The 23,525-nt window shown below is 39.7% G+C and overlaps 1 protein-coding gene across 5 annotated transcripts in view; it reads left to right on the forward strand.

Annotated features, from left to right (window-relative positions):
- The window catches only part of LOC143144593 (uncharacterized), a 259,819-nt gene that overhangs the window by 150,169 nt on the left and 86,125 nt on the right, over positions 1-23,525 (forward strand). For all 5 annotated transcript variants that reach the window (XM_076307173.1, XM_076307170.1, XM_076307169.1 and 2 more), the window contains exons 8-13: positions 4,036-4,296; positions 13,078-13,406; positions 16,409-16,955; positions 18,698-19,110; positions 21,652-21,781; positions 22,859-23,323. In XM_076307173.1, coding sequence (XP_076163288.1) covers positions 4,036-4,296; positions 13,078-13,406; positions 16,409-16,955; positions 18,698-19,110; positions 21,652-21,781; positions 22,859-23,323 — 2,145 coding nt within the window. The remainder of the gene's footprint in view (positions 1-4,035; positions 4,297-13,077; positions 13,407-16,408; positions 16,956-18,697; positions 19,111-21,651; positions 21,782-22,858; positions 23,324-23,525) is intronic.

Here is a 23,525-nt window from a genome sequence, read left to right on the forward strand (position 1 = left end):
GTCGCGTCCATCGAACATCTTTCGTTAGTCACGTTGTGTCGTTTGCCCACGCTGCGCCCATTGGCGTAGCCACGGGTCCCTCGTTCGTGTTCGCTCGTTCGCTCGTTCGTTCGTTCGCTCGCTCGCGTTATCTTCGACGAGCGACTAGCGTTTATCGCCGATTTAAACGTGGGCCCTGATGAACCGAGCTTCAATTAAACGGGTTCTCCGTGAGCTCGCAATTGTCTTCAATCTTTGTACCCTCACGTGGCGTGTATACGTACTCCCGGCGTGCTTCACTCGCTTTTACTTGGATTTAATTGCCCGCTCGGAAGATGACTCGTGCACAGATAAAGGATCGATTCAGCCTCGTGGAAAAGTGGATGAAAGTAACACTTCGAACGAGTAAAAACTCTTCGGTTGCATTACGATCGAGCGAGACCTCCTTCTCGCGAATCTTTTCGATCCTTCGACCGGAATTTTTACACCGATCTGGAAACACATCTACGAAGCAAATGATCGGAACGGTGACGATATGTAGTATCGGATTTTCGGCGTTCGCTTAGGCCTAAACGAGATAACGCGCTCGGTCAGACTTGAGTTAAACTAAACATTTGGCGCCGATCGGTCCGCTAGCTTTCCTGGAAGGCACGAGTATTCTTTACAGGGGGTCTTGCGCGACGATCGAGCGTGAGAACGTATGGGGATGAAAGGAAATATATGTGGTTCGGAGAAAGTGAAGAGTGTTTGGGAAAGACGAACGATTAGGATGGCCGAACGTGACCGAATGTTTCAAGTGAGAGAGACTGAGGATTGGAATGAAAGAGAATTAATGGGAATGACTATATAGAGCGCGAGAAGAACGTTGAGAGATACAGAGTAAGACGGTAACACACAGTAAGACGGTATCACGCAGTATGGGACAGTATGACAAAGTATGACGACGAGAGTATGTCCGAGGAGTGTGTCGCGAAGACGATAAGACGAGACAATTAAAAGACGTACTAAGACTTAAGCAAGAAAGACGATCAAGACGCGTGCCGAAGGTACAAAGACGGTTGCTTAGTTTAATACGCGGTCGATCTACCTTAGTAGAAAGCGAAACCAATCACCAACACTACGTTTAATACTTGTATCATTGTAATGTATAATATCATTAAATATACTTTAATATACCGCACGAGGACAACAGTTATTTGGGGGCTCGTACGGGGATCAATCACTCAAAGATCTCTTCTCAAGTGATTCGAAGAGAGAAAGAACAACAATATTGTTAATTTATCGAAGAACGGTATTGTTCGTTCACGATCGTACGATAAGTGTTGCGCAACGGGACGATAATTAGCGATATTGCCCGAACTTTTTCAAAAGTGTTCACCGTTTTTCGATTATCGTTGTGCGTTTCGATTTTGAAACCGTGGTTAAAAAATTGAAATTGAAGGATTGGTAAAAGTTCGAGGTGTCGATGAATGTAACGAACGTGAGATTTTTTTCAATGGTGTGTTTGAATATTTTTGTACAGACGTTTTTAATCTTAATTACAGAAAATATTATGAAAATGTAATAATTTAGTATCTTTGGAAAGTAAATAGTTGAAATTCGAGTAGGAGGAATTTTTAAAAATTTCACTTCCACGTTTCTTTTCACTAAATGGAACTTTCACGGTGTTCGAATATTTGTCTAATTTTGCCACGTGTGTCTAGCGGAAGTAGTTCGCGGCATTTTTGGGGAACGTGCGCGGACCCGTGTCACGAGTGAAGAAGGAAGAGGAGGAGGGGGTTTTATACGAATTCACAGGAAAAGTTGGTTGGACCGAGGCCAAAGTAAAATTAGTTGAATCGAGAATAAGAATGATGCCGCGTAAGAATCGTTTCGCGCTTTGGACACGCGTTGCTCCACTAATTTTTTCCCAGGCTCCGGTTTCTTGCTACGTAGTTTCGTTTCACGAAGGTGTCGATACACGCGAGAAAACGCGAAACAAACGGGATCGGAATTGCAAGGTAGCGAACGATTTTTTTTTACTCTTTGAAGAAATTTTTTACTTTTTGCAAACACGTAAAACTTCACCGTATGGTGTTGTCGTATATCGTAGAATTTTAATACGATTCGAGCAGAGTTTTTCTTTTCACGGATACGAAATAAATTATTAAATCTTTTATAATAATTATTGAATAAATTTATTGTGTTCGATGCTAGCAATTAATTTCCAACAAGAGTCCGTTGCGTTTAGCAATTCAATTTTATTATTTTTTAACAAAGTCTAAATAGCTTACAGGTAACATTATCCAACGATTCGCTTAACTGACGTTTACAAATCCTTACGAACTGCAAACAAGATTATCTGCGAGCCTTGTTTGAATTAATCATAGTGTCTTGTTCCCGGGTATTCGAGTTACGTTTATATAATGGACAAATAATGGTCTCGAAATATTATTTTAAAATATTAATTAATAATGGCTTCTGTTAGAAACGTAAAAGGTGTATAAATTATGAAAATGTAACGTGGACGTTTAAATACACCGAAGACCATTTTCATATACATTTATTGTGCGAATGCACAAATTAAATTTCCTGTCAATGAATTCGTGTTATGTAAAAGACTATATTTTCCGAATACGTTAGTTTCAACTAATGCTAGTTGCACGTTTCTTATTCGATCTCTTCTATGCGTTATTTTACATGAGCAAATATAAGACGTTGGAAAAATTTGATTCGAATATTGTTCCGCTGACAAATTCATTTAATCTACTATATTTAAATCACTACCAATGTATGCTACATTCTCACGTACTTGAACCATTCATTTTTTAATCTCATGCATTCCCATAGAAAGTTCCATATCTTCGACATTCAACTGCTCTCCGAGTCTCTCTCAAAGTCGTTAAAATAATTAAATAAAGATTAAAAATTTACAAGAAGCACTTTCGACGGAGTTTCATATTTTCAGGCATTTAACTCTCCACAAAGTCTTCGAACAGAAAAATTAATGCACAAGAAAGAAACACTCCGTAAGAATATCTTCAGAAATTCATGCATATCCATGCGTTGAACTCTCTTTAAAGTCATCAAATACCAAACCGAATAAAAATTAAGTATTCACAAGAAACTCCGCGCAAAAATTCTCCTGGAAAGTCTCACATTTTTGTGTGTTTAATTCTGGTTAAAGTCATAAAAAAAAATTAATAAAAATTCAAAATTCAAAAGAAAAAACTAAATAAAAATTCAAAAGAAAAAGGACAAAAGCTAAATAAAAATTCAAAAGAAAAAGGAAAAAGCTAAATAAAAATTCAAAAAAAAAAGAGAAAAAGCTAAATAAAAATTCAAAAGAAAAAGAGAAAAAGCTAAATAAAAATTCAAAAGAAAAAGGAAAAAGCTAAATAAAAATTCAAAAGAAAAAGGAAAAAAGCTAAATAAAAATTCAAAAGAAAAAAGAAAAAAACATTACGTACAAATTCCCCGTAAAATTCCCATAATTTCCATGCATTGAACTCTCCTTCAAAAAGATTAGAAACTTAAAAGAAACACTGCGTAAAAATTCCCACAATTTCCACGCATTGAACTCTCCTTCAAAAAAATTAAAAATCTAAAAGAAACACTACGTAAAAATTCCCATAATTTCCACGTGTTGAACTCTCCTCGAAATTGTCAAACGAAAAACTAATTAAAAATGAAAAATCCTAAAGAAAGAAACACTGCGTAAAAATTCCCACAATTTCCACGCATTGAACTCTCCTCCAAAAAGATCACATTACGTAAAAATTCCCATAATTTCCACGCGTTGAACTCTCCTCGAAATTACCAAACGAGAGACAAAATCAAAAAATGAAAAAAATCCTCAAGGAACTCCGCGCAAAAATCCTCCCGGAAACTCCCACATTCGGGTGCGTTCAAATCCCCACCAAGTCTCTCCTCCCGGAGTTCCCCAAGTCGCGGACAAAGAGTCCCGAAAATGACCGTGGGGTCCCCAGGGTCGCCCCGAGCGGTCCGATTTACCCTATTCTACGCCGTTGCTCGGAGGATTATCAGATAAAGTGATTCGGCGATTTCGTGTTTCAGAACGTTGTGCCTTACCGCTGCAGTAGCGACAGCGACGAGGAGCCAGTCACGAAGCAGCCTCGACTCAGCCGCAGACACTCGCGTGGTTCTGGAAGGGAATCCCCGGGTCAGTCGGCACGTTCGACGCGCTCGAGTCGCTCGAAACACCACAGAGCCGCAAGATCGCGATACTACGAGGATCCAGCCGCGGCCAGAGCGGATCTCTCCGACACCGACGCGTCTTCCGAGAATCGTTCGATCAGCGACGGATCCTACTTCGAGGTGCGTATAGGTATACCGCGTAGTGTCGTCTCTCGGGAAACCGAGATTTTCTCTCTGTTTCTTTCCTGCGCCGTGAGAGGGAGGAGCCGGTGGAGAGACGAACGAACAACGACCACGACGACGAGGGTGTTCTCTCGCGTGGCAACCGTGAAACCGGTATGGCGTCCCCGAACTGTCCCCGCGGAACAATGGTGTTCTTGTGGGAGCACGCGTCGCGTACGAGGAGGAACTTCGGTTAATTGAAAGTGACTGGTTCGGTCGACGGCTCTTGGCGCATCTTGCGCGCACGCTGTTCCTCCCAGTGTCGGTTGGTGAACCTCGCTGAATGTTTGGATTAGCGTTTCCGGTTTTGTTCCACGGCTCGCTGTACCAGCTACTCGTTCGCGATTCGACGGTGCAACACTGCTCTCGGTTTACCGCCTCGGATCAATTATTCTTTCGTTCGTGGCTTCGGGTGTATCGAGACACACACGGTTATCCTGATAATACCGTTGGAGGTTATGTTCCGTGTAATGTGTCGGCTATTCCCGATGTTTTCAATGAACGTGACGAGTTCACGTGTATATACGAGTGAGACGCAAGTGTAACGTGAAATATTCTCCGATCGATTTCACTGTGAACTGTACGGGTGTGCAACAGGTGTCGGGTGTGTACGTGTAACGCTTTATTGCCAAATCGGTTCGTTTAAGCGTTCCATCGCGATCGGTCGAATACGTGGATGGACATCCGAGCGGCGAAGTTGATCCTTATAAGCTAACCGGCCATTGTTTCGTTTTAAGCGCGAAGGAAGCGTCTTGCATACTTCGCACGAGCGTACCGGACCACGTGTACTCGAGTGGTAATGTACCATTTTTTAAATTTCCGATTCGAGGTAAACGCAAATTGCGATCAATTTTTGTTCGTTCGCCCGATGATGACCGATTTTCCAAATTTTTGATTCGAGATCAATGAAAATCGCGTTCCTTTTTTTTTATTTAAATGTTAATATACGATTTCTTAAATTTCCGATTCGAGATCGGTGAAAATTGCGTTCCATTTTTTTTTATTTAAATGTTAATATGCGATTTCTTAAATTTCTGATTCGAGATCGGTGAAAATGGCGTTCTTCCTTTTTACTCCAAAAGTAATATCCGATTTTTAAAATTTCCGATTCGAGATCGGTGAAAATTGCGTTCAATTTTTTTCACTACCGCGATGATAACCGATTTTCGAAATTTTTGATTCGAGATCAACGAAAATCGCGTTCCTTTCTTTTTTACTCGAACGTTGATATCCGATTTCTAAAATTCGCGATTCGAGATCGGTGAAAATTGCGTTCTTTCTTTTTACTTAAATCTTAATATCCGATTTTCAAAATTCGCGCTTCGAGATCGGTGAAAATGGCGTTCTTCCTTTTTACTCCAAAAGTAATATCCGATTTTTTAAATTTCCGATTCGAGATTAGTGAAAATTGCGTTCAATTTTTGTTCACTACCGCGATGATAACCGATTTTCGAAATTTTTGATTCGAGATCGATGAAAATTCCGTCGGTTGAAAAGATCTTCTTCCGTTCCATAACCTCTAAAATCTGACCTCGAAACTGGTACACAGTTTCGCGAACTTTGCACCGTCCACCTTCGAAGGTATCTTTCGGTTTCGATCTCTGGACTAGTTTGTTTGTTTGTATGCATTAATTTCCGAGGAGAAAACCGCAACTTTATCTCCATTTTCGTGGCAATCTCCTCGCTTTCGGAATCCGAATCGAAGTAAAGCCGCAGTCGCTTCACGGAATACACAATTAACGTTCTCATTGGCGCGTGGTGTTTCGTTGGCTTTTCACCGAGACGACGTTCCTTCTCGTTCGGAAAGTAATTTCGTTTTCCAAAACGAAGAATATACAATTCAATAAACTATTAATTAACAAAACAATTTATCACAAATTCATCAATAAAACCATCAAATTTAATCAAATATTAAATATTTACACTCTAGAAAAAATCGTATTTCCTTTTCACCAAAAAAAAAAAAAAAAGACAAAATAACTTTCCAAACAATCTAATAATTTTTCTTCTCGCGGAAATCGTGTTCCGTGTAGCCTATTTCTCGGCGATATGGCCTCTCTCCGGGGGCGTCGTTATTCATTCGCCGTAGATGTGGAGCACGGCCGAAACCCGAGGTAAGGATACCTGGATATGGAAATGAGCGTGATCCTTATTAGCGTCCATTGTCTCGTTCCGAGAACAAAGTGATTCGGGTCCCTCGGGTGCAACGTGGAACGATGGAACTCTTGTTGCGTCGACTCTCGGCTCCTCTAGATCGGTTTCCGTACATTTCGCCTAGGTTTTCGTCGTTCGATCGGGCAAGTTACGAAAACCAATGGAAACACGCACGGTTCTCTTCCGTGGAGCGTGCACATCGTTGCGCAACGTTGCTCGTCACACGTTACCGGTGCGAATGATCTATCGTTCGCTAGCAATGACAATATTATTACCGCGCGTCGAGTGGAACGCCCGACGGATCGAGAGAGAAAGAGAGAGAGATATAGACTCCTACGTTCAGTCTCTTTGTCGGCCGAGTGAAATTGATTTACGACCGATCACAGTTTGTTTCGTCGTTACCGGTGAATCGAGTCGTGTTTTGTACACGATCGTGTAATACGTCGCGCGTTCCACCGATGAAATGAAAAACTCTAGGAACTGGCGCGGCGTGTCACGTTTCAAAGGCGAATTTCGACGAACGCGACCGATCGAAATTCCACGGGTTAAGGTCGAAAACGTGGTAACGTAATCGATGTCGTCCCCCACCCGTAACCGGATTCCGCGTAGGGTGTACCGAAACGAGTATTTTTCGAGGCACGCGAGACATTTTTTTACCGAGTAAACCGAACATTTATTTACCGGAGATGAAAACAAGTCGGTGGGGTTATTAACGACGACTTTGATCTTGTAACTCAGGGTTTCTCAAACCACAAAACGTATATTTTCTATAGTCGCTGGATGGGGGGAAATTTTTTTATTAGCGTTGTAACGAAAATATTTGTGGATAACTAACGTATTTAGAAATTTTATTTTAATGGAAATTGTTAGAATAATGATAACAGTGAAGCCTTTTTAATGCAGGCTTTCAAATTTTATTTTCAAATTATTCTCGAACTGTAAAACATTGAGAGTAATTTTTTTCAAACCGATTTTTTACTGTTAAAATAATACAAACTTTCAAATTTTATTTTCAAATTATTTTCAAATTTTAAAACATTGTTCCAAATCTTAGACTGCTTATACAGATGACTTAAAGCCTTACAAAGTAGCGGAGAACAAGGTTAATATAAATTGTCCGTTTTACAGATGATTAATCGTAGACTTTGTTCCGTTCTTATTGCAAATGTATAATTGAAAAATATTTGAACAACGTTGCGGGAACTTCTCAAGTGTCATTCTCATCAACGGTTCGAAAGTTCACCCCTGTTCCATTTCGTACGAAACGATGGCGCGAGTTCAAGGTTATTGAACTTGATAATCCGATGAATAATTCTCGGGCACACCCTGTGGTAGGGTCTGTACCTTTTCCACGCGAAACGGGGGCGTTGAATCGGTATTTACGAGCCACTCGGGCACAAGGAAGTTCAACCGCCCCGAAGAATTTCTTTTGTGGTAGGAAATCGCTCGATTATTATCGAAAGGTGGAGAGAGAATATTGAGTCAACAGACGGTAATAATTTCTGACACGAATCCAGGCCATCGAATTGGTATTCGCAGAGATCTCGTGCGGGTTTAAATGCACGAAAGAATTTCGCGATACGGGGCACCACATCGGTTTGTAATTATTAAAATGGCGGACGTACGGCGAACGATGCGCGGGCACGGGCGAGGCGTCGTGAATGGTGCGAAGGAACGGTACTTCTTCTTTCTGTAATTTTTTCTTTTTTTTCTTTCTCTCTCTCTCTCTTCCCCTCTGTAGTTTTATTTATTTCTTTTTCTTTTCTTTTTTTTTTTTCCACGGAGCAAGCTCGAAAATCTTTCTTGTTCGTGCGCGTTGCTCTGCTCGAGCGGAATGAGAACTCGCCGGGAGAAAGTACGCGGGGCCTTTTACCTTCTGAAATATTCACGAGGCGAAATAAAATAAAAATTGAAATTGACGCGTAATTACACGTACGTGACGTTGAGGAACGTGCTTACATTGCATCAACCCTTTCCCTCGTAGCGGCAGAAGCGATCTTTTTTTTCAAATCTTTTATTTCCTACACTCGAAGGAAACCAGTTCCTTACGTCGCCGCGCGGAAAGTTATTACGTTTCGTTATTTTTCTGCATTACCTCGTCCTTCGTCGTTTTGTTCTCCGAAGAAGCGATAATAGATTATACGTGTGCAAGCGTATCGGTACGATAGCTCGAGAACGACTCTTTGTGTTTTTATTTCAAACTGATTTTCTACTGCCAAAATTAAGCAAGCTTTTAAATTTTATTTTGAATTTTTTTTCAAATTTTAAATATTTCAGAATAATTTTCCTCGTATTTTTCTATCAAATCGATTTCCTACTACCAAAGTAATGCAAGCTTTCAAATTTTATTTTGAAATTCTTTTCGAATGAAAAAAAATTGAGAATAATTTTCTACTACTAAAATAATGCAAGCTTTCAAATTTTATTTTGAAATTCTTTTCGAATTAAAAAAAATGGAGAATAATTTTCTACTACTAAAATAATCCAAGCTTCCAAGTTTTATTCTCAAATTCTTTTCGAATTAACCAAAATTGAGAATAATTTTCTACTACTAAAATAATCCAAGCTTCCAAATTTTATTCTCAAATTCTTTTCGAATTAAACAAAATTGAGAATAATTTTCTACTACTAAAATAATCCAAACTTTCAAATTTTATTTTCAAATTCTTTCCGAACTTTAAAAATCGATTTTTCTTTCAAAATCGATATTTACTACTAAAATAATACAAGCTTACAAATTTTATTTTCAAATTCTTTTCAAATTTTGAAACATTGCTCCAAATCTTGAGTGCTCAAAAAGATGACTTAAAACGTTTGCCAATTTTTTAAAACCCACACGGGTCAACGCGAGAAAATTACTAACCGACCTTCTCACTCGTAAATACTTGTCCATTTTTAGAAATCGTACGTTTTTAGAAAGTTTGTCGAAACAATTTTTCAAAAGTTATATATACGATATTCAACAGATAGACACCTCGGTACTGTCGAACTCTAGATTAATTTGCATTCAAATAGAAGACGTCGCTATTGATCCTCTAAAATCGTAATTTACTCTCAAAAGTCACCGATACCCGCATCGCTCGACGAAATCGAGGATTCGAGACCGGTGTTGCACGAAGTTCGTTCTATTACGCTCGTAGTGTAAACATTCATTTACCGCGAGAAATGAGATGCGAGAAAATAAAGCACGCGAACGAACAGGTGACGCGCAATTGAATCGTTGTTTCTAAACTTAACCTCGTAGGCAGAGACGAATATCGTATCGTAATATACGCACGGGATATCCAATTTGTACACGGTGAGTAATTTTCGTTGGTAATCTCGTTTCAGATTCTCCAATTGGTCCAAACGGAACGGCCTCGAACGATCGCCTTTTTTTCTTTTTTTCTTTCTTACTCGGTTATCGCGAACCCCGCGAGAAATTCGCAAAAGTGAAAACCACCGTGTTGTAAAGTCGTGGAAGTGGTCGGGCGTCTTTCTTGCCTCGAAACGATTAGAATGTTTTCGTCGTTACCCAGCGCGAATGCACCGAACGAATGAAAGCGTTCGTTCGTTCGTTCGCTCGCTGGGAAACCGTACTTCGAATGCACGCCCGACGAAAGAATGTGAAATTTTAAGCCGGTCATGGTTGCGTCACGGGCAATTTCATAGACGACGAAGCTTCGTTTTGTCGAGCAACAAATAAGTCGCGGTTGGATATACTTAGCGTTCGAATACTGCCACTGACTTGTGAGAGTGTTAACACTTCAACATCCAACGTTTCCTCCATCGCGGTTACAAAAGTTGGGAATCTTCGACGCGTCTTCGCGTTTTTTTTTTTAGAAACCACCTATAATCTTAGGACGGACGCAATTTTTATTTAAGTTACAAAAATTACACGTTGAAAATTGAAAAAAAATTTAATAAAGCCTTTGATATTGTACACGATTAAGGATAATTTACAAAGAAAGTAGCTTTCGAGAGAATTAACAAATTTTTTTTCCCGTTAATTTGTCTTTTCTATTTTTTGTTACTGTCTATTAATTTTTTCAATGAGAAAATTATCGAATTATTTCAAGAAATTAACGTCGAACGTGTGTTTACGATTATTGTGCGATAAAAGTAGTTGAGCGGTTTATAATCTATGTCAATGTGAATTAGAACAGTCGAGAACGAATTCTTTTTTAGCTGTTTTCTACTAGGAAAACTTCTCTTTTTGTATTAGGTGTTACGTGGCCGAGCGTGTTGGCTAAAACAAGCGGGCGTTAAAGTGTTAAGTGGAAAGAAATCTGGCGCGAAACGAGCGCGTATAGCGTATAGCGAGTCGCCCGTATAAAACGAATCGGACACGCACGTCGCGAAGACGTGTACTATAGCTCTTGGTTTCTTTCGGTGGAAAGACGATGGTTCCAACTTCCCGTCAACAATTTATTTTCTTGGTACGCTCGAGGTACTTAACGGAGAGCTTTTTCATTTTTCGTGCGCGCAGTCGAACATCCGTTATGCGAACTAATCGGGGACGAAAGTGTTCTTATAAGAGAATTTTCACGTATTGGAGAAATAAATGGTTAACGTTCAAATTTTATTCGATAATTGAGAAATGGAATAAGACGAGTACAATTTATTTGAGGATTTATTTGCGTTATATTTTTTTTGCACATTTTTCGTATATAAATTTCTTAACTGTGATATTTACGATATATCGTGAAACGTACTGCGTCAGTTTTACATCGAATCGTTGCGTGCAGATTTCATCCTGTAGCCGGAAATTAACACTTTGTGTGTTCAGACACGGTATTGTTCGTGCATCAGAACTTTCACAAGGTAGAATTTTCCTATAATGGAATACTCGTAAAGCAGTGAGCGTACAACAGAAAGTTCACAAAGCAGTGTTCGTAGAACAGAAAGTTCACAAAGCAGTGTTTGTACAACAGAAAGTTCACAAAGCAGTGTTCGTACAAACAAACATTCAGAGAGTAGAATTTTTCCTACAATAGAACGTTCACAAAGTAGAAGTTTCCTACGATAGAATGTTCACAAAGCAGTGTTCGTACTGCAGAAAGTTCACAAAGCAGTGTTCGTACAAACAAACATTCACAGAGTAGAATTTTCCTACAATAGAACGTTCACAAAGTAGAAGTTTCCTACGATAGAATGTTCACAAAGCATTGTTCGCACAAGGGACTGTTCACAAAGTAGTGTTTGCAAAACAGAACCTTCCCAAAGCAAAATGTTCCCACAATCGAACATTCGCAAAGCAGAACATTCCTACAATAGAACGTTCAAAAACATTATTCGTACAATGTGACATTCACAAAGCAGTGTTCGCACAATGCAACATTCACAAATCAGTGTTCGCGCAACAGAACCTTCCCAAAGCAAAATGTTCCCACAATCGAACATTCGCAAAGCAGAACATTCCTACAATAGAACGTTCACAAAGCATTATTCGTATAATGTGACATTCACAAAGCAGTGTTCGCACAATGCAACATTCACAAATCAGTGTTCGCGCAACAGAACCTTCCCAAAGCAAAATGTTCCCACAATCGAACATTCGCAAAGCAGAACATTCCTACAATAGAACGTTCAAAAACATTATTCGTATAATGTGACATTCACAAAGCAGTGTTCGCACAATGCAACATTCACAAATCATTGTTCGCGCAACAGAACCTTCCCAAAGTAAAATGTTCCCACAATCGAACATTCGCAAAGTAGAATTTTCCTACACTAAAACGTTCACAAAGTATTGTTCGCAAACCGGAACATTACTCCAAACGTTCTCAAAGCATTATTCGTATAATGTGACATTCACAAAGCAGTGTTCGCGCAACAGAACCTTCCCAAAGCAAAATATTCTCACAATCGAACATTCGCAAAGTAGAATTTTCCTACACTAAAACGTTCACAAAGTATTGTTCGCAAACGGGAACATTACTCCAATCGAACGTTGGCACGAGCGATGCTCGTACGACATGGTCTCTACTTGCAGATTGTCACGTAGCCGTCCCGGCGAGGTAATCGAGATTACTGTCGTTTCTCTTATCGCGCGGTACGAAACCTCGTGCGATATTTTCGATCGAAAGTGATCGAGAGGAAAGAAAAAAAAAGAAAAAGAAAAAAAGAATCTCTAATGGGAATAATACTTTCATTGAGAAACGCGATCGTCGCGTCAAGGTCTCTCGCGTCCATCGGTAGGAAATATTCTGGTCACCGGTTACCACTTCGACGGAATATATCGGTGTTTGCGTTAGCGCTCCGGTTAGCGGCTTGATCGATAATTAACTTCTTATCGTGTAGAATTATCGTGACGATCTGGCCGTGTTCGTCACGGGCCGGGCAGTCGTAACGGAGAGATGTGAACGCGCGGTTCTAGCGTTCCATGTTTTGTCTCGTTATCGAGAGCGTCGCTCGGATTCGTTTAAAAATATTAAACCGATCGGTACGCTTCTTACGGTGAAACTAATCGCGTATCGATTACGAGGCCTGGCTTCGGGGCACGGTGATGATTCGTTGTTCGAACTCTGGTATACTTTCGAGGGAGCACGTATACATGTACACACACAGTGGTCGGATAACGTTTTATAATATCTGGTTTCGCAGGATGAATTATGTCAGCTCTGTGTGATGGACACAAAGTCCGAGGGAGCGGAAGAATCTCAAGATAATACCGTTAACCGAATTGCATCGATTTTGGGCGATCAAGGAGAAGAGGGCGATATCGAAGAGGACGCGGTAAGCGACGACGAAGAGGACGACATGCCACCAACACCCGATACCGTACCGATGACAAACTCGACGTCCATCGAGGAGGAATCTTGCGATCAGATCGACGGACAGCCCGGAAGCGTCGAACAATCGAATAGCAATCTTGCTACCAACGAGCCAGTGAAACGTCGTAGAACGACTGAGGAGGTCGCCTCCTTCAACACGTAAGACACCTTATCTAGCCTTTATCTCGTGGGCGTGTGTGTTGCGCGTTCGCTCGCGCGCGCGTAAAAACCAACCGGCGAATACGCTCGAGTGACGACGGAAGCCGTGTGTATATATTCTTTTACGAGAGAGAGAGAGAAAGAGAGTATATTCTTTTGCGAGGGAGAGATAAAGAGATTGAGAGTAAGAGAGTATATTCTTTTGCGAGAGAGATAAAGAGATAGAGAGTAAGAGCGCGTTCTAGGTATTTGTTTCTCAACGGTTTGCCAACTCGACTAGGAGCCGAGGTACATTTTTCGCGAATTGCTGGTAATAACATGCCTTAAACTTCCATAATTCCTGTAATAGGGGGATTACTAACGGGAAACTTGAAAGCAAAACTCTCGTCGCGTCTCGCTGGAAACATTCGCCGAGTTTCTCATCGATCGTTATCGCGGTCTTTCGAACAATTTGATGCGTCTGTGAATAGAGACATTGTTAATTTTTTTTTTTTTTTTCCCTTCTTGGTTGGGGGAAGGAGCAATTTTGCAGCGAGGAAAAATTGTCTTTCGTCGATTAAGGGCTTGGGAATTTCGAGGAGAATGTTCGATGGAAAAGTAGTTTTCCTCGATTAAAGTACGAGATGAAAGTTCGATAGAAAAGTAGTTTCCTCGATTAAAGTTCGAGATGAAAGTTCGATGGAGAATTATCTCTGCTCGATTAATTATTCTGTGGAAATTCTGAGAAGAATGTTCCGGTGGAAAATTATTTTTTTTTGCAATATTTATTCCTTGTAAATTTCGAAAAAGAGGACACTAAAAAATTATTTTTGTTCGATTGAATTTTACTTTGTAAATTTCAAGAAGAATATTCGGTGGAAAATTATTTTTGTTGCAATATCTATTCCTTGTAAATTTCGAGAAGAAAGTACACTGAAAAATTATTTCTGTTGGAATATCTATTTTTTGTAAATTTGGAGAAGAAAGTACACTGAAAAATTATTTCTGTTGGAATATCTATTTTTCATAAATTTCGAGAAGAAAGTACACTGAAAAATTATTTTTGTTGGAATATCTATTCTTTGTCAATTTCGAGAAGAAAGTACACTGAAAAATGATTTTTGTTCGATTGATTTTTACTTTGTAAATTTCGCGAAGAAAGTCCGCTGAAAATGATTTTTGCTCAATTAACTGGTCCTCGTAAATTTCGAGAAGAAAGTCTTGCAGCCTGTGTACTCGTTCGAGAGTCGAAAGGGACTAAAAGAATCTGCATACCAACTGCATACGGGTGTTATCTTTAGTTTCAGGTTTCTTTAAACGTTATAAGCGTGAGACAATACTTCACGGTGCGAAACCGGGTGATTTCCCCGGTAGGTTAACAATGTGTTAACGTTCGTAAACGAATAACGGTGACAGCCGGCAGATAACTGAAAATACGAGCACTGTACGGTAAATTAGTCGACATTGTTCGAAAGCTGTACAAAGATTTAAATTCTGTCGCGTTCTGCGTTGTACAGGGTGTACGAAACAATTTTGTAACGATTTTCAAGAGCAAATCTTTACGCCTGGACACGTGAAAATTTATCGAAGTATTGTGGATAGTAAATTAAAAAATTGGAGAAGAAATTTTTTTTAATATTTACATATTTTACTTACCAAGAAGGTGATAATAGTTTCTAGTAAAAAATTGAACTCTGCAGAGCAGGGTTGTCTATTACCGTACAGAACTATTAAATGTACACTTTGGAGCGAGTAAAAATTTGAATACTGCTATAAATTAATAATCTTTGCGATTTACAAAACAAGTACGAATAGGTAATGGGTATAAAATTATTCGAACGATGCTTCGAGATTATCCATCGTCTCGAATTCGAGTCATCCCCAAAAGTCGTGATATTCATTTCGGTCGATGTTTAGAAATTCGTGGAACAAATTCTATAATAAATTAATACCACTATCCATGGCCTCGACTTCAAATTATCCCCAATATTTTGTTCTCGTATTCTATACCACCATAATAAAATATAACGCGTTGCCCTGGGCCGTTGTTTTGAATTAGAATAAATTTCGGTGTATGTTCAGAAACTTGTGAAACCAATTCTAAATTACAACCACCATCCACACTCTGCTTCGAGTCATCCCCAATACTCTTTTTTCATGTACCATCACAACAATATCCATGTATATACCACCACAACATTCATCTACCACCACAATAAAATCTAACGCATTGCCCTGGGCCATTGTTTTGCATTAGAATAAATTTTGGTGGATGTTCAGAAACTTGCGAAACCAATCCTAAATTAGAACCACCATCTCTGCTCCACACTCTCTGCTTCAAGTCACCTCCGATAGTCTTTTCTCGTACCCTGTACCACCACAACAATATCCTTGTATATACCACCGCAACAACATTCATCTACCACCATAATAAAATCAAACGCATTGCCCTGGCCATTGTTCTGCAAATAAAATTGGGTTGATGTTCAGAATCTTGTGAAACCATTCCTAAATTACAACCACCATCCACACTCTGCTTCGAGTCATCCCCAATACTCTTTTTTCATGTACCATCACAACAATATCCATGTATATACCACCACAACATTCATCTGCCACCACAATAAAATCTAACGCATTGCCCTGGGCCATTGTTTTGCATTAGAATAAATTTCTGTGGATGTTCAGAGACTTGTCAAACCAATCCTAAATTAGAACCACCATCTCTGCTCCACACTCTCTGCTTCGAGTCACCTCCGATAATCTTTTCTCGTACCCTGTACCACCACAACAATATCCTTGTATATACCACCGCAACAACATTCATCTACCACCATAATAAAATCAAACGCATTGCCCTGGCCATTGTTTTGCAAATAAATTTGGGTTGATGTTCAGAATCTTGTGAAACTAATCCTAAATTACAACCACTATCCGTAGTCTCTACTTTGAGTCATGCTCAATACTCTTTTTCTCGTACCCTGATACAACAACCAACGCGTTACCCGGTGGTTTTGCATCAGGTCCGACCGGAAGTCGAAGAACTGCGCGACCTTCTACTTCAAACACCTGGACACCGACTCCGAGCAGAACGAGGAGGCCGCGATCGTCGCGGAGGACTCGTCGGAGGAGGAGTGGACGTACACGTCGTCGAACGTGAACAACGTCACGGAACATCGTAAAACGAACGTCCTGGTGCGGCTGGACTTCGGCGAGACGCCACGTAACCGGCACCTCGACGAGGAAACCGGGAAAACGAGCGAGAGACCCGTGAAAGGGATCGGGATGGAGTGCGTCGACGAAACTTCAAACGAAACCGACGCGTCTTCTCAATGCGAGAAAGACAGTGACGACGAAACGAGAAACGACAAGACGAGCATCCAGAGGCTAATTAAAGAGGTAGAGAAATTGGTCGGCGAGGAGAGGCGCGCGGGAGTGACCAAGACGTTCCCACCGCTCATTCTCGACGATAAGGGTATTACGAACAATCATCGCGCCAAATACGCACGAATAAAGGAGTGGTTGAAGTTGAACTCCGTACGCGGCCATGAAGGACGGTCCACGTCACAGGTAGGTCGTAATTATCGCTATTGTTACGGTTCAACTCGGTGATCGCTGTTCTATTTCGCGCGGCGTAGACCACGCGGGAATTTTCTTTCCGCTACGATCATTCGGTATCCGTTAATTCGGACAAGAGGGTCACGTCTCTTTCGCCGAACGAAATTTCACGATCTCGAGATCTGGCGCATCAGTGCGATCTCTTGTGTTTTAGATTGTGTAGAGTGTATAGAGTTTAACCCTTTGACTGCACTTTCGGAGAGAACTATCAATCGCAGTGCGATGTGCATCGATGGTCGCTGCGATTGGTTGTCCACTGATTATTGACCAAAATGGGGTCTGGGAATACGTTTACGATTGGTAAACAGTGAAGGTGTTACAGTAAGAAACATGCAGAGGGCGTGTCTTTACGTCTTTCGCGTATATATGGATAGACTTGGAAAGACGTGTATTTAAGACTTTCGGGTATATTGGTAGATTTGTAAAGACGTGTATTTACGACTTTCGTATATGTTGATAGACTTGTAAAGACGTATATATACGCTTTCCTTATATATCGATAGACTTGTAAAGACGTATATTTACGACTTTCGTATATATTGATAGACTTGGAAAGACGTATATTTACGCTTTACTTATATATTGATAGACTTGTAAAGCCGTATATATACGCTTTCCTGATATATTGATAGACTTGTAAAGACGTATATATATACGCTTTCCTTATATATCGATAGACTTGTAAAGATGTATATTTGCGACTTTCCTGATATATTGATAGACTTGTAAAGCCGTATATATACGCTTTCCCGATATATTGATAGATTTCGAGAGGCGTATATATACGTCTTTCGTAGTCAAAGGGTTAAGAAACGATTAAATAATATTGATTTCTTGGTAAGGGATTAAGAGGAGACACCATTCTGAGACGTCAAAAAATGGGTAAATTTTCCGAATTTTTTTTCTAAGTAGTTACTAAATGAAAAATGTAGTCTTTTTCGGAGAATATAAGTATAACTTTCAGCTTCGGTTTACAATTTTGCGAAAGTAAAAATTATACAAAATGGCGAAGTTTTATTCGCTACTCCTACAACTCCTGGTGCAACCTTGTTGTCAACGACCAAAGTTGACAAAAATTGGGAGGTTTGAACTAAAAAAGGTTATTGATTTATAAACTATAGACTATTATCCGAAACGTAGCATATGATTTTTCGAAAATTTTAATAATTGTAGAAACGGTCGAAGTTTGAAAAAAAAACAATCATTTTTATCCAAGAAAACGACTTTAAACGTTTATGAAAAACTGTACAATCAACATATTAAAGAATATCGTTGACCACATTGTAGAATACTCTGTGCAGAATATCTCTGTAAAATTCAAAGTAAATCAAATATGTAGTTCCAAAGAATTTAAAATAAATCGAATGTGTACTTCCAAAGAATTTAAAGTAATTCGGACGTGTAGTTTACTTTTCAAATTAAACGTAAAACAAGAATATTTATCTCTGCAATTTCACCAAATGTTTGAATTTCAAAATACCCTTTCGACGCAACATTCCACACGCTTCGAACTTTAAGAAAATAAGAAAAAAAAATGAATTTTTTCGACTCGTGTCAAAGTGGTGTGCCCCCTCTAGATAGAAGACGCTTCACGGTTTCGAATTCTCCACGATGTCGCTCGCGCGCGTTGGCTCTAACGAGGGCTAAGAGGAATTACAACGTTTCGTAACAATTGTAATCAGCGTGAATTACAGCCGTTGGATAGCTGCGATGCCAGTGGCGAGTACACGACAGAAGAATCCGACGGGGAGAGACAGTCTGTCTCATCGGAGGATCTCCAGAGCAGCGTTGCAACTTACCGTCGATTCGAAGGTGCACTCGGTTACACGTACCAGTCGGTGTCGCAAGAAATATTCGACGACGCCGACAAGACGCCGATCAACGAGGCTCATCCGATGCTGGACTCGAGCACGCCGAAAGTCGTGATGCGCTCCAAGCAGAAAACGAACGGGCCCAGACCGTGGAGCGTCTCGTGCATCTCTCAGATCGGAAACAACTCGGGCCTGAATCAAACCAACGACCCGATTTCGCAGTTCTCCATCTCCGAGACGGCGCTCCATCAGCTAATTGCTACACCGCCGACCAAATCCGTGTCCCTAGATGCCACGTAAGTACACGTTCACGGATCTTTCACTTTTCTCTTTTCACCTGGTACCGGAAAATATATGCGCACTTCGGCGGTACGTAATCAATGTAGGATTAAGTATCGGTTCGGAATTAATGACGATTTTTTACCAACGTGTTACTCGGTGATCGTTTAGTGTACGTTTGTGTATTGTTTTCTTCCCCCTTTTCGATTGGAGTTAAGAAATTATTTTTGGGGACTTTGGGGACTTTGGGGTATGTAGTATTTGTAAACTTGAGTAGGTAATTGTAGGAGGAAATACTCTTACAAATACTCGGTTATTGTAGGAAGAAATATTATTTTACAATTGGTAGTATTTTATAGGTTTGGTAAGGTAATGATACCTGAGCATTTGTTTGATTTTTTTTTCGTCTTCTTTTCAGTTTATTTGTTTTTAATTGGAGGGGGTTGAGAAATCATTTTTGGGGACTTTGGGGTATGTAGTATTTGTAAACTTGAGTAGGTAATTGTAGGAGGAAATACTCCTACAAATACTCGGTTATTGTAGGAAGAAATATTATTTTACAATTGGTAGTATTTTATAGGTTTGGTAAGGTAATGATACCTGAGCATTTGTTTGATTTTTTTTTCGTCTTCTTTTCAGTTTATTTGTTCTTAATTGGAGGGGGTTGAGAAATCATTTTTGGGGACTTTGGGGTATGTAGTAATTGTAAACTTGAGTAGGTAATTGTAGGAGGAAATACTCCTACAAATACTCGGTTATTGTAGGAAGAAATATTATTTTACAATTGGTAGTATTTTATAGGTTTGGTAAGGTAATGATACCTGAGCATTTGTTTGATTTTTTTTTCGTCTTCTTTTCAGTTTATTTGTTTTTAATTGGAGGGGGTTGAGAAATCATTTTTGGGGACTTTGGGGTATATAATATTTGTAAACTTGAGTAGATAATACTCAGTTATTGTAGAAAAAAATATTTTAAAATTAATAGTAATTTATAATTTTGGTAAGGTTAATAATCCCTGAGCATGTGTTATGATTTTCTTCCTCGTTTCAATTGAAGAGAGTTAAAAAATAATCGCGGACTTTACAATTATCAAATTGAGTAAAAATTGTTTAGTCAGTATAGGAAGAAAACTCATTTTAGAATTCTTTTATTTTGTTAGCGATCACTGAGTACGTGTTTACGATTTTTTTTTTTATTCGACTGGAATACGTAACAATAAAGTTCGTAAACTTGGAGCGTGTACAGTGCTCGTGACATTGACTAGAAAATGCTTACTCAACGTAAATGGAAAAATCGATTCGTTGTTCAATTTGAATATTCATTGAAAATTCGAACGTACCGATTACGCAAGTGTCCGTAATGCTTATTTTAATTTCCTAGGTAAGATTCTGTACTCTTTATTATACTATTCTTGCCACGAGCGTGGAATCATTTATCAATTTACGAGGCCGTTGAAATTTTAAATTACGTTTCGAGCAACAGGAGTACGAGAATTCATTAATCACCGTGTAGTAAACTCCGCGGCACGTCTCGTATCGTAATATTAATATAATTTACAGGGCCAATATAGCGCTATTAAACGAAATTACAAAAAGTTAATTAGGTGAAACTCGAAGCCAGTAGTAAATCATTCCCCGGTGTATACGGTTTGTTACTGCACACGATTATTTACAATACGTCGTGTACCTCTACGACCTTACAAAGTATCGAAAGTTTGTTAACATTTACCAGTTCTGTTCTCCGATTTTCGAATAATTCAATGTACTCTTTCAGTTACGCACTATCCAGTTTGTTACGTTGTCAAGTATCGTACAAAGTGACGCAATTTTAATGTTATTCACTTCGAACATCTCGATATCGACGTTACAAATAATTACGCGGACAGAATCTATTTTTGCATAATGAAAATTTGAAACCACTTTGTAGAATCTCTCGACTTTTTCAATCTATCTTTCGTTAAATTTTCTCATGAATTATGCAATCTTTTGTAATCTTTCTTTTCTTTAATAAATAACTGAACGTAACTATTCTTTCGAGTTTAAAAATTCAAAAGTATTCAGAACACTTCGGTTAATAAATACTCAGTATCTCTCAATTTTTTAAATGTATCTTTCGTTAAATTTTCTTATCGATTATACAATCTTTCGTAATCTTTCTTTTCTTTAATAAATAACTGGATATAACTATTCTTTCGAGTTTAAAAATTCAAAAGTATTCAGAACACTTCGGTTAATAAATACTCAGTATCTCTCAATTTTTTAAATGTATCTTTCGTTAAATTTTCTCATCGATTATTCAATCTTTCGTAATCTTTTTTTCTTTAATTTACCCACCGTGTTTATTTTTCTTTAATTTACCCACCGTGTTTATTTTTCTTTAATTCACCCACCGTGTTTATTTTTCTATGTAAAACAACGTATCGATCAATGGATTTTTGGCTCGCGCAAATCGATAGATGAATAAAAGTATTCGCGAACCGTGTTCGTAAATGTTGGTCGGGAACTTTCGCGTTGGGACATTAACACGAAGGTTTCGATTTCTCCGATTTCGCATTGCAGAGGATCACGCAAATCGTTCAACAACTCGACGTCCACGCTGCTGGAGGAGTCGATCATCTGTCATGACGGCCGCGTGGTTCGGAATAGCTCGTTGCGCAGGAAGAAGAGCAGACTGCGCAAGAAGACTCTGGTAAGGCCTCGTTCACGCTCGAAAGCAACGCGCAAAAAACACAGAAATCATTAGGGATAAATCTTGTTGTAAAATCGATAACGTTCGTTGCACCCGTAACAAGCCATTCACTGTTTCCGTTTAACGTTTCCCCGTAATTTGTAGCCGTCTTCGGGGCTACCGAAAAAAAAGGGACGATTTAAACTTCCAAAAGAGGAAAAAAGCACGAATCACAAGGGGGCAAGGAACAAATTCAAAGATGCTTGGAAAATTTTCTTAAAGTTCACAAATTTCGTCGAGTGAAATTTGTATCTCTATAAAAAGATCGTTTCTTACTATTTTTTCCAGAATGAAAACGAACAAACCACCGAGCATTTATTCAATGTAAATAGAAAAACTCGAATTCTGTTCGTCGTGGTTAAATTCGATGGCTCCTAATTTCTCTAAATGCACATACTCAATTTTCTTTCTTACATTTCTACTCTACTTTCCCTGAGCTCTGATACGCTATACTAATATTACAATTTCAATCTCGAAACGATCTTTCTCCCCTCAGATTCTTCGAATCTTTCCAAAAAGAAGAAAAAGTTTCGTTGGGACCATGTTACCCTTTGCACTCGAAGCTTTCCTGCTACCAGAAACTAGCTCCTTAATCCTACAAATCGTGTAATTAATTTAAAAACATTTTCATTTGAACATTTTATACACATATATTTACATCTCACAAGAAAGTAGTAATAGAATTTTAATTTCAATTCCAATGATGGTTTTCCGAATCGGAGAAAGTACACCGAATGAAATGGCTGTCGAGGATCGTCTCTCGAGTGAAAAGGGTTAATCCTACCGCGTTCTTCGGTTCTTTGTATCCTCTTAAAGTAATATCTCTCCACAAATTAAAACCATCGCGGTGAATACAACCTGATCCACACACATCTCCCCCGATACACCTAACACTCACGAACACTCTAAACGTTGAGAACAATTTGAAGCGTCCGTTCAGTCGGAGGCTAACTTAGGGTTAGAAAAATAAAGAAAAAAAAACGAGAGAAAAACAAGGCTCGAGGTAATTGAACGGTTGATCTCTTCCTGGAAATTTAGGGCCGTAAGAGCGAGTCCAGCTCGGAGGGTGTGAACGCCAATCACTCGGCCGGAAGCGACGGTAGCTCGACGAATCAGCAACGCTCTACCCGGAAGATGAGCGGAAGTCGCGCGATACGCACGATCTCGAGGGATTGTCACGGTCGTTTGACGACGTTGGTGAAATCGGGCTCGTTCTCGGGTTGTACGGCTCACCAGCAACTATCGGCCGAGAGGACTATAGTCAGCGATCCGACACCACCGTTCAGGTTACCGTGTTGCACATCGGTGGCTTCCACGTCCGAAACCGAGGGCGAGGAGCAACGTAATTGCACACGCGGCTGTTTCACCTACGACGAGAACATCCTGGACACCGTTCTCAGCACCAAGGAGCTGTCCAATCAACAGCTGAACGTCGACAGCGACGTCGAGATGAACAGTCTCGGGAACAACTCGTTCTCCGAGCAGGCTTGGGATAATTATCAGGTAACGACGTTTACCCTTTGACATCGAACCCGCGTGACGGGTCACGAGAACAACCCATCCGTTAGAGGGAATTTTCTCGTACCGTCTTGTTGTTCTTTCGGTTACACTTTCCACGTTCGTGTCGCTGTCGCGACGAAACGAAACTTTCCACGGACCTGCGTCACGTATCGGATACATGCGTATAATAAGCCGTGAAGAGGGT

Source organism: Ptiloglossa arizonensis, chromosome 3, assembly GCF_051014685.1.
Source record: "Ptiloglossa arizonensis isolate GNS036 chromosome 3, iyPtiAriz1_principal, whole genome shotgun sequence".
Lineage (NCBI taxonomy): Eukaryota > Metazoa > Arthropoda > Insecta > Hymenoptera > Colletidae > Ptiloglossa > Ptiloglossa arizonensis.